Raw genomic sequence first — 12,460 nt, forward strand, 5'->3', positions numbered from 1 at the left:
TCTACTGGAAAGATAAGATCTGAACCAATCCAGTGTTGTGTCTGAAATGCCAACCCAAAGAACAGAAATTGCAGAATCTCCTGCATCAGTTGTCAAAAGAAGTTCATTTGTGACCCTCAAGAGGGCAGTCTCAATGCTATGAACAGTCCAAAAACAGACTGGAATTTTTCAAATATGTTATTAAAAATCAGCAAAAGACATTAGTTGAGAGAAGGTAATTTACTCAAACAACTTTAGATCAAAAAGGAAGTTTGGAAATCTGTCTATAATTATATAAAATTGTGGGGTCCAAGTTAGGTTTCTTAAGTAGGAGTTGGACTACCACATCCTTAAAAGTGGATGGGAAAATTCCAGAGGTCAGAGAGCTGTTAACAAAAGATAAAATGTTTGGGCCCACAGTGAAAACTTAAAACTTGAAAACTTGTTTGAGAAGTTTGATGGAAAAATATCAAGAGGACAAGGGGAAGACTTCATCTGAGAGAGAGTCTCCTCCAGTAGTGCAAGAGACATATACTCAAAACAGCTCAATGCTGCAGAATTGCCCTGGGGTAATAGACAGCTGCCACAAACAGGAGATGAAATATGTGACCGCATATCCATCTTTTTGGTGAGAATTTCACACCAAACTCCTCACACTTTGCAGGGAGGACCTCTGAAGGTTAACTTGGGGAGGGGCAACAGCAGAATTAATAACATTGAAAAGGACCCTAGAGTTTTGATGGTTCTTAGAGAGAGAAAGAAGGTCACTCTCGCATCATTAACATGTCTAACTGTCAAAGCATTAAGTCTTTTCAAATCTCAAAGGAGACTTGAAACTTGTTAGCTTTCCCTTTGCACTCTGTCTTACGGCATTGGCTCTTTAAGGCCCAAGTGTGCCCATTTAGCCAGCGTGAGGCATTGGGTTTCAATTTTTCTAGTTTTGTAAAATGCAATAGTATCAAGAATGTATGAGCAGGTGTGAGCAGGGGGACATCAAAGGCAGTGACAATGCAGGGTGATGCCAGAAAAACCTTAGAAAATAAAGTAAATAATATAATATTATTTTGGAAGGGATTTTTAGCAAGACTTTGTATGATATATGTATATCATACAAAGTCTGTATGAAATACCGCACTAATCTGCTCTTTCATGCTCCCAATCTCCCTCTATATTTCATCTGAAATATAGCAAGTTCCTCTGACCAAACTCGATTGGTAGGTAGGCAGGGAAATTCCACAGCTTCCTGTTTTGTCTCAGGTAACCTGAAACAGCATGGGGCCAGCCCCCTGTTCTCTTAATAACCTGTAAATCATGTTGCTCTCTGAGACAACCAGCGTGAATACACACCCACAGTAGTAGACCAGGGATAGACATGTCTGCAGCTTCAAACCTCTCACACACCTGACTCTCCCTCTCACCGGTGAACTTGATGTGTCTTGGTGTTGTGGGGTGACTTCTGAGTTTGACTCCACTACGCTGTCACTAATGGCGGGTAAATGCAACTGCCCCTGTTGTCCTCGTACAAAAGAGCCCAAGGCGGTTCCTTTGCCATCGGTGACAACGCTGGCCCCTGCCGACCACCTATGGAGCACCGGCAAAGACAAGGCGGTCAACCTGAGAATGGAGGGTTCAGGCCCGGGGTCCGAGACTCCCATGACGATCCATCAGATGTTCCTGGAGACGGTGGAGAGCTATGGGGATCATCCAGCCTTGGCTTCCAAGCAAGAGGGGCAGTGGGTCACCGTGACCTGGAGGCAATACTATGAGCAGTGCCGAGCAGCCGCCAAGAGTTTTCTCAAGGTTTGTTTACCTATGTTATCTTTGTTTACTATGTTACCTTGTTATGCATGCATAGAGTACACACTTGTCACTCTACACAAACTATATTACAATACACTGGAAATACGACATATTCTAGAGTTATAATCTGAATGACCATAGAAGCAATTTTTGATTCATTAGGTGAATTCATATGTACAGATGTATTTTGATATAAGAAACTCCACATATACTGTAATTCGTAGCACCTGGGAAATGCTATCGGCTGTTTACATACTAGGACAAAACCTCCTTCATCCTCGATTATAATCTCCTTCTTGGGGTGAGAATGGGCTGCTGAAAACCAACACTTGGGTGTGTGAAATTCTCAGCTTGTGTTACATCTCCCATTTCACGGCCATGTCCGTGTCCCGTGAAGTGGGGTGGCTCTCGAAGCGTGATGTAGGTCAAAAGTAAATGAGGCACTGTGTCTCATTAAAGATACATATTCTAAAGAAGTACTTGTCTTCTTTTAGTTGGGGCTGGAGCGTTACCATGGTGTTGGTATTCTGGGATTCAACTCTCCTGAATGGTTCATCTCAGACATTGGCTGCATCTTCGCTGGGTAAGATTACACTTGGGCAACTGTAATTGAGGTAGATAAGATTCCTTGCGGGATTTACACTTCACTGTTATGCATGAGACCCCTCACTATTATTTAACCTGACACTGCACACTTCTCTCTCTTTGTATATCTCTAAGTCTGTCTCTGTGTCTGTAACCTCACTTGTTTGGGTTGTACCACTACAGGGAATTGAATTAAGTTGTAGTTAGTATAATTAAGATGCTTAGGAAACCTAAAGTGGCTACAGGCTTGACATTTCCTCTCTGCTTTCTAGAAACTATAGGGCCTAGGGAGTCAGCAAAAATATTGTCAGTATTGGACATCCAGTTAAATTTTAGTTTTCCTCAGATAAATGATTGACAAACAAACAGGATTATAATGACCCTTATTTTAAAACTCCAATTAACAGTGAAGATTCTTATGGCAATAACTGAGATATTGTAAGATAATGCTTTATTTTGAAGTAAATTCTAGATGACACATCTAATCCACATAACTTCAGTGATGTCAGCAGTTTGGCAATCAACAGTGTTCCTCTCTAAAAGCAGAACACTGTAATTATTAACCAAAGAGTTTTATATTACAATCTCTTGTAGCAGGTGAGTAAAAGCCACCGTGCACTGTGCTGGCAGCTGTACAGATTCAAAACCTTGCATTACTATCCAACATTTGATTTGTGTCATAGGGGCCTGGCAACCGGCATCTACACCACCAACTCCCCCGAGGCATGTCAATATGTGGCTGCCAACTGTGAGGCCAGTGTCCTGGTTGTGGAGAACCACAAACAGCTCGTCAAAATCCTACAGGTCAGGAGTCGCGCTGTATTGTATGTTGCACTGATTCACTTGCAGTGTATGAATTTATTCTTAATTGCTTTTATGGAATTTATCCTTTAACCCCACAGGTTAAAGATCAGCTACCTCATCTGAAAGCCATCGTCCAATATAAAGACGAGCTGCAGCCGAAGTTACCAAACCTGTACACAGTATGTTTCCAATGCAATAACCTTGATCAATCAGCACATTATCTTTTTCATGCAACGTCAACATCAGGTGTCATTTCTTTTCAAAATGTGTAGATCTGTGATAGTAGATGTGCAACCAGGCTAGTGACACAGTATAGTTAAACATGGCTAAGTAAGTTATTAAGTAATAAGTAATTTAATCTCTGTGTCTCTGTAGTGGGCAGAGTTCATGAAGCTGGGAGAGGAAGTGCCTGACGAGCAGCTGGATGCTGTGATTGGCAGTCTTCGGGCCAATGAGTGCTGCACCCTCATCTACACCTCTGGAACCACCGGCAACCCTAAAGGAGTCATGCTGAGCCATGACAATGTGAGTAACCGGGCCTGGATTAAATACTTTTCCATCCCTAACTTTCATTGTATAGACTTGAAAATGTATCCTTTAATTTAACCTTTATTTAGCCAGGCAAGTCAGGCAGGTCAAGGCCTTTTGGAGGTGGCAGAGGTTGGGATTAAATTAAATTAAATTAAATTAAATTAAATTAAATTAAATTAAATTACATTAAATTAAATTAAATTAAATTAAATTAAATTACATTACATTACATTAAGCAGATAAGGTACCAAATAGCAGATTAAGAGTTGGTGCAAGAATTGAGAGGACAACTGATATATGACATAACAGTAAAGGCAGGTTATAGAGTACATCATAGGCATTAAGATGAGGCAGGACTAAACCACAAGTAATAGTAAAGACTACACGGACATGGCACATGTGAAAGCAGAGATTAACAAAGGGTTGTTAGTATGGCAGTAGTTATTGCATAATGAAGAAAGTGCAGGTTTCAGAAAGAATGTATGTAATGCAGTCCTTGATGGCAGATTTTGAGATAAAACCGTCAAGAGTCAGTGACTTTTGAGGTCATTCTATTCACTGGCAGTGACGACAGACTTTTATCTAAACCATGATGTTTAAGATTAGGGAGGGAGTCATTTCTATTGAATGAAACTCTCTTGAAGAGAATTCAAAACAGAGACCAGGGAAGGGCCAACCTAAGATTGTATCATAAGTGTTTTTTAACAGCTTCCAATGGAGTGTGCAGTTTTTTATATATAAATGGGAAGCAGAGTAGGCCCCAGGATAGAGCCTTGGGGAACTCCATTTGTGATAGGCAGGGAGTGCTACAACAGATGCTTCAGGTTAACAAATTGCATTCTATCAGGCAGGTAGCTGGAAAACCAGGCTAGGAATATTGCATTACAAAATTCAACCTACATTTTATCTAATTTCTGATTACTCTTCTCCTACTCCTTAATGTCCAGCTCACCTGGACAGCCAATGCGGCAGGTGTCATGAGCCAATTGAGCCACGGTGAGGAGGTGGTGGTCAGTTACCTGCCGCTCAGCCACGTGGCCGCCCAGGTCAACGACATGTGGATCGGCGTGAGGTTTGCAGGGACCACCTACTTTGCTGAGCCAGATGCCCTCAAGGTCAGGATGCCTTTTACATCTTTTACACCTTCCTTCACCAAACCAATGACTTGCCTACACTCACTCACCCTGAAAGCTAGAGTAGATAGCTGGTGAATGTTGCTGCCTGTCTTATGGTGCTATAGATTTACGACCGTATAGCCTGATGTTTTCTATGGTACTCACTTGTATGGTAGTATATCATTCTGTTAAACTCTGAATTGGGACTCTATATGAATGCTCATCTTGGATTATGGCACAAGGGATAGTACCATCATATCCTGTGTATTGATAAATGCTTACTATACACACATGGTTTTTACTATTCTGTGAAAGATGGTGGTGTTATTCGATTAATTCAGGATGTTTTGGTGATGACACTGACACAATACACAATCGGATACTCAACCTACTATAACTCAAATTTCCCAGGGTTCCCTTGGGACAACTTTGAAAGAAGTGCGGCCAACTGCTTTCCTGGGAGTTCCACGCGTGTGGGAGAAGATGCAGGAGAAGATGAAAGCTATAGGTGCCAAGGCATCTCCAATGAGGAAGAGAGTGGCAGACTGGGCTAAGTCCATAGGACTGCAGTACAACTACAGTGCCATGAACGAGTGAGACAGCAGCAAAAATTTATTAACAATGGCCATTTCATCCATTAGTGCAGTGTTATACTGCACTTATTACAATTACTGTGTGATTATTACAGTCTGTGCTGGCAAAGTGCTGTGTAATTACTATATAATGTATTACTCTTAAGTGCAGCATGTCCAAATTACCTATTGAATCATTCACCATCTTCAGCTGTTACCCTAATCTTCATTGTAAGACAAATGGTAACAGGAGTAATTGCCATGTCAGTAGGACTGCATTGAGTAGAATTCCTCAGCCACTGGCATGTTGCTCATCCCTGATCTCATCAATGATCTTATCAATGATGGCGCCATTGCTAGATTTTGAAGTGAATATTTCTGATTTAAATTCCATTCCCAATATCAGTGTCAGAAATCTAATCCCCTGCCCTGGTGTGTTTGTTTTGCGTGACAGGGAGCATGCTGTGCCCTGGGGCTTCATGCTGGCTAACAATCTGGTCTTCAAGAGGGTTCGCTCCGCGCTGGGCTTAGACCGCTGCAAGGCTTGCTACACAGGCGCCGCCCCCATCACCAAGGACACTTTGGAGTACTTCATGAGCCTGAACATGCCTCTGTTGGAGCTTTACGGCATGAGCGAAAGCTCCGGCCCGCACACCATCTCCACGAGCAACAGTTACCGCATCATGAGGTCAGCAGCAAAGGATTGTGGAACATGCTGACGTGTGTGCTGGCAGTTTGCCGCTGGTTCATGTGTGTTGTTGATATGGATGTTTTCTAAAAAGATAAAGATAAAGACAATCGTATGTATGTGCCATGTGCGTCAGAGGAGAAAGATAAAGTCAAACTCTGTAGATTCCCGCACACTGTCTTCACTTACAAGGGTTTTGTTTCAAGTTTAGTTTCAAGACACAAAGGTCACTTGACTGAAATGTTGTGTCTTGAAACAAAACCCTTGTAGACCTTGGAGTCTACATATATTGATATGGATGTGAAAACATTATTGAAGCTCAACCTGTATGTAATATCCTTTCTATTGTTGGCTGAAATTTTAACTTTTTTACCTTATAGCTACACTAGGCATTTTTATGTAAAAATACAGTTTTATCAGCCTAAATCACAAAGTGGAGCTGCAATAGAGAAGAGCGTTCCATTCCCTAGTTGAGATCCTGTTGATTCACCCTATTTACACACAAAATTCTGGTGTCGGGAATGTGCACTTGTGAATGAAGTACAAACTGTACAAACAGCAGCGATCGAGCGCTCCATCCAGAGAAAAGTGGACACACCAACATCAGATCTTTTGCCTCTCTTGCCAATTTGGTTCTTTAGTATAAATGATCACAGAGTGACCGGGTTTGTGTATGTTTATATATGAGCGTGTTGTGTGCAGTTTACTGAGGATACGTTACACGATTTCTGGGTACTGAAGTTCAAAATTTTCAAACAGTCATCCCTCGCTGCCATTTGTAGCCGCAAACAACTGGTCAAAACAGAAGTGAAACACTCTTACTGGACATGTTACTGACTTCTGTCTTTTGTCTGCCTAGCTGTGGAAAGGTGATGCCAGGCTGCAAGACAAAGCTGGACAATCCAGACCAGGACGGGAACGGAGAGATCTGTTTCTGGGGACGAAACGTCTTTATGGGCTACCTGAACATGCCTGACAAAACAGAAGAGGCTCTGGACCAAGATGGCTGGCTGCACTCTGGGGACCTGGGGAGACACAACCAGAACAACTTCCTGTACATCACAGGAAGGATCAAGGGTAGGGTGTGGTCAGGAGTCTCTGCATGTTTGTAGCCTGACAAATAGAAGAGAAAAAATTCAAGATTGTGCAGTCTACATAAAATGCCCCAAGAATCTCACTTCAAAAGGAGCAAAGAAACCAAAAACAACAAACAAAAACACAACTGGATAACAGAAACTGAACCACAACAAGACTCAATTAGGCGGAATATGGAATAAAAAAAACAAAATGCATAAATGACAAGTGAGGAAAATAAAATGCGTTGAGTTGAATCTCAGAGGTTTAAAGTTGTTGTCTTTTGGACAGAGCTGATCATCACGGCCGGTGGAGAGAACATCCCTCCGGTTCCCATTGAGGACGCAGTGAAGGCCGAGACAGCCATCATCAGCAACGCCATGCTGATCGGAGACAAGCTCAAGTTCCTCTCCTTGCTGCTCACTCTCAAAGTAACTGCGCTTTTGTACCTGTGTGTAGCCACAACTACTAAATAAGTCAGCAGTATAGCTTATAATGACCCTTCTCTCTTTCCATAGTGTGTTGTGGATGACAACGGCGAGCCAACAGACGAGCTGAGCCCCGAGGCCGTGGCCTTCTGCCAGCAGCATGGCGTCACGGCAACCAAGGTCTCAGAGATCCTAGCCAATAAGGAGCCAGCTATCTACAAAGCCATTCAGGAAGGCATGGAGCGCGTCAACGCCAAAGCGACCTCGAACGCCCAGAAGATCCAAAAGTGGGTCATCCTGGAGCAGGACTTCTCGATATCTGGAGGAGAACTGGGTGAGTCAATTAAGTTCAGTTCACTTCAGTTCACTTCAGTTTTGGCAAGTTCACTTAAAAACAGACAGAGAGGGAGAAGGTTAAAATATACCACAAGACATAAAACACTTAAAACACATAAAACACAAGGTAAAATCAAGCAAATGAAAATAAAACGAAATATAACACCACAAATAAAATACCAGTCATCGGAGTCATCATTGAGTCGTCGGAGGAAGTCGCTGTTCCAGTTCGTATTGAAACAATAACAAAGGTTTAAAATAGACAAAATGATTATTGAGGAAGGAAGAAGTTAAAGCAGTTACTACTTTATTTTCTATTGAACCTACTGTAATCAGACATGGCTTTGTGTTGTGACAGTGCTGCATGCCAGACAACATTCCTGTCATTGAGGTTGTTCGGCACTCGTTTTTAGCACCCGCACATGATTGAATCTCTTGCTGTTGGACATTTATCCCAAGCTTTTGTATACAGTAGCTCAAATGTTGAGCTATTGTTGTTGCCACCCAGCAGAAAGAACATTTTAACTTTTTAGAATAAGATTGAATTAATCCTTTTTTTCTTCTCTGTCTTTGCAGGACCCACCATGAAACTCAGGAGGCCTGTTGTTGTGAAGATGTACCAGGAGAAAATAAATAAGATGTATGGAGTGGAAAACCAGTAGAATATACTACAGAAGGATCATACAACATCGCAGAACTAGGCTCATGAGAAACTTGGGCCCAGTGTATGAACATTGCATTGTGCCCATCCTCATATTCAGAAATGTATAAACTCCTATTTAGTGCTGATTTTCACATGAAAGTCAAAAAGAGTTTATAATTGAGGCGCCTGATCAGGAAAAAGTCTTGATTGTAGTTGTATTGTATTTAATGGCTAAGAGGTTTTTTTTTTAGACACTTTTAACGTGTCAAGTTTTCCTGAAACTGGAGAGAAATCCCTTTGGTATCTGATATTTAAGCTGTTTTAAATGTACATACGGTTTCACAGCAGCAGTACACTTTTTGTAAATAAACCACCTCATCATAGCCAAATCTTGCCATCTACGGGATGCACAGATTGTACCATCACAGTACTCTGAAAATCAAACTATATTCACCAGCAGGGTGGGAAATTACTACCAACCACCAGCCAAGTGCTGGTAAATTTTGGCTGTGCCTGGTAGGTTTGGATATCAGTAACGTTGGAAGGTCGCCAATAATCATTTAGAGGGTCTTTTCTGTTCTAAAATCATATTGGCTGGTCAAACAATGAAAGTAACCATTAGCCACTGTGGCCAGTGAGCAGAAAACCTTCTTCTCCTGGTCATAAGCCTTGTTTTATTTTTGAAGCAGCAGTATCTTTGTAAGATTTTGCCGCAGTCAATGTTGTCCTCCTGTGAGGTTCCAGTTTAAATCCCTATCTTGCAAAGCTTCTAATGATTGGAAGGTATGTTTGAATAAGTATTGGTATTATGTATTCAAAATATGTAATAATAAGAGTAATAGCTTTAATTTCTCCAATCATAAGAATGTGCAAATGTACATTGGCATTTTTACCCAGTGCTTCTCCATGTACAGTTTGAGAAATATTGAAAGGTTTATTTTGTGATGCATGTTGTATCAAAATTGTCAATAAAAACAGAATAATTTGGGCAAAAATGCTTAAACCTCTTATATTTAACTTCAACTTCAGCGCGGTAAATTGTGACTTTGATATTTGAAATAATCACTGTAGTTGTAGGCTACACTGTGAATATGAGGGATATGACTCATTAAGTTAGACTGCAGTTTCATTTTAAAACTTCAGTCTTCACATTTAGCCCTTAAATTATTGACAACCTCATCACTCAAAAGACCAGTTAGGCGAGGGTCACTTTAGAAAATGGGAATCCAATGGGACCATATGTATCGGTATGTAACAGAGCCGGAAATGCACTTAAGGGTGCGAGTCTGGAAAGGCAAAGTGTTAAATAACAATGCAACCAATTACCAGCCAAATGAACTGCTGCATTCTCATTTGAAATACTTCACCTTACTCCAATAACAGGTTAAATTCATATGATTTTTTTTTTTTTATCTATGGCATTGCATTTAATTCATTGATGTAAGTCACTGTAACTCTCAGAAATAATTGTTATATTATATGACCTAGATTACTCTTAAATTGTGACAGCAGGTTGACCTAGCAGTTAGAGAGACTACCATGTAAATGAAAGGTCACCAGCCAATAAGTCCTGTTTGTTTGTCCTTGCTCATTCAGTCACATTTTTTCTGCAGTGGTTGCGCAATAATTTAGATTTTAATTGAATGTTGACAGCAGAAGTATAATAATATTTCTATTTCTATAGTATATATTTAGTATAGCATTATATACTTTTACTATTTATATAGTATTAATAACTCAATACACAAGTTATTAAACTGCCTGACTTGCATCAAAAAGGACACAGAACTCTAAAACTGGAAATAAATTCAGCTTATAAAGTATTTCTTAAAGCTTCTCTAAGCTTATTCTCCTTGTTGGTGTATTGTGCTGCTTTCAGTATATAGGATATGTATATGTACATTCCAAATAGAAAATTAATTTATGCCATTGTGGTAGGCTATATCATTCATTTTCCATACCCGCTTATTTCTATTCATGGTCACAGGGAGGCTGAGTGGAGCCTATCCCAGCATGCATTGGGCTGAAAGCAGGGACACACCCTACACAAGTTGCCAGTCCATCACAGGGTTTAACACACAGACAGACAACCACACTCATGCTCACATTCACACCTAATGTGTCCCATTCACCTATATCATTAACATAACAATTTTAAAAGATTTGCAAAGTATTCATGTCTTGATCTCAGCAAAGTCTTGACTTGCACCAGTCTTGATTCTGATTTGTGACTTTTGGTCTCAGTTGGTGTGGTCTTGACTACATCATTGAGGATCCTGCTGATTTTCCTCTCATAATGTCTGTGCAGCTGGCAGTCATATTATTTAACCACGCATTCAGACTGTTCGATACATCCAGAAAAATATAATTTACTGAAAAGCACTACTATGACTGACAGACATACGATGGAGAAACTAGTTGTGTTGCTCTGCATTTCAGAGCAGACAATTCTTCAGATAAAGGAGTTCCAAAGGCATTCTATTCCGGTACAGCTGTAGGGAATGACAATATCTGAACATCTTATCAACCATCAAGCCTGGTGAGGTCATGTCAAATGTTTTACATCACAGAAATACTAAACCTCGCCTTTCCTAATGTCCTTCTGCCTGGCACTCACCAAAAATACAACTCGCCAATCGGTTTCAAGCACTGGTTTTACGAGGCGCTCCAGTCCATCCAGCCTGACAAATACTAACCAGCATGCACTTATCTCACAGCCCTCTCACCCTCCTTCTCTTCCTCCTCCTCCTCCCGCCACTTTCCTCCCCCAACCTCTGTCCCTCCCATCTGGACTCAACCACCTCCACCCTTGTGCCAGGATATCCACCTATCCTCCTCTCCCAGCACATCCAAAGTTCATTATTTCCCTCATGCACAGGTTCTGGACATTCACCGCAGCTGTGACAGATAGAAATGTGTTGCCTTCAAAGGAATTTTCATATTCATATTTCACATTTTCTGTCTAACAGCAGTATAAAGTTAATACGCAGTCAGTAATGCAAATTTTATTAATCGAATCTATACTTTTGTACATTAGATCTAGACAACATCCTGGCTAATTATACCAACAATGACAATATCAGTTTTAGTGGCACATTTCAACGCATTCTGGACACTTAAAACAGGTTTCAGGCCCCTTCACACATGACTTCAAGGACCATTGTGCATCAATATGGCTCCCATACTGTATATAAATAACTTTTAACTATTTTTGGCAAGCCCATCTTACTTAATTGCAATGGCCTTCACCCAAACAGGACGTTGGGCCCAGATGCGGTCTGATAACGTGGACTCATGCCTCAAATATGATAGGAAAAGCCTCGTCCCAACTACCGTTCCCTGACCCTGTATACACACCATTATTTCCTACCAAGCCATACAGCTGCCAATACAAACAACCTAGCACATATTCCTGGACAGCCTTCAGTTCTTTCTCCCACCACTGACAACTGTCTGGCACACTGAATGTCAGATCTCTCTCTGATACGTCTTTTATCTTCCATGATTTTATTACCGTGGTTTTATTTCAGTGGCAGTGCAGCTGTCTGTCACAAAAATGATTTCCCATCTCCTTTGACGCTTGTTCCTCTTTTGAATCATTTGAATATGAATTTGAATAGTTTCCTGATAGACTGTAGGGCCCCCAAGCTAAACAATAACTTAATTCTCTGACTCTGACCCGGTGGCACACAATGTAAATGCAGTTTGTATTAAGATGGTAATGTGTGCCTTGGAAAATGTCTTTTGATAATAAAAGTTTGCTGTTTTATTTGCATGATAACATGATAAATATAAAGAGGATTTATTGTATTCCGTGTACTTGATGTCTGCAAGGATTCATGGGTAGTGTTACATATAGACACTCCTTGGGATTGGTTAGGCAGTAAGTGCTTGAATATAGTAGC

The 12,460-nt window shown here is 40.8% G+C and overlaps 1 protein-coding gene across 1 annotated transcript; it reads left to right on the top strand.

The window, feature by feature from the left end:
- The first annotated feature begins 1,324 nt into the window (after window positions 1-1,324).
- Window positions 1,325-9,665, top strand: LOC139910411 (long-chain-fatty-acid--CoA ligase ACSBG2-like). Its single transcript, XM_071897694.2, has 12 exons — window positions 1,325-1,779; window positions 2,274-2,362; window positions 3,048-3,168; window positions 3,267-3,347; window positions 3,544-3,693; window positions 4,647-4,814; window positions 5,226-5,407; window positions 5,841-6,074; window positions 6,934-7,151; window positions 7,440-7,579; window positions 7,667-7,910; window positions 8,489-9,665. The coding sequence occupies exons 1-12, from the start codon at window positions 1,465-1,467 to the stop codon at window positions 8,572-8,574; spliced, it is 2,028 nt and encodes a 675-aa protein (XP_071753795.1). The 5' UTR covers window positions 1,325-1,464; the 3' UTR covers window positions 8,575-9,665.
- The last annotated feature ends 2,795 nt before the right edge of the window (window positions 9,666-12,460 follow it).

This window comes from Centroberyx gerrardi, chromosome 8 (assembly GCF_048128805.1).
Source record: "Centroberyx gerrardi isolate f3 chromosome 8, fCenGer3.hap1.cur.20231027, whole genome shotgun sequence".
Classification (NCBI taxonomy): Eukaryota; Metazoa; Chordata; class Actinopteri; order Beryciformes; family Berycidae; genus Centroberyx; species Centroberyx gerrardi.

Excerpts from the sequence above, each read along its gene's own strand:
- LOC139910411 (XM_071897694.2), top strand. The coding sequence starts at position 1,465 with ATGGCGGGTAAATGCAACTGCCCCTGTTGTCCTCGTACAAAAGAGCCC. Across the intron at positions 3,694-4,646 it reads TCATGCTGAGCCATGACAAT|CTCACCTGGACAGCCAATGC; the intron begins GTGAGTAACCGG and ends CTTAATGTCCAG. Across the intron at positions 4,815-5,225 it reads CTGAGCCAGATGCCCTCAAG|GGTTCCCTTGGGACAACTTT; the intron begins GTCAGGATGCCT and ends CAAATTTCCCAG.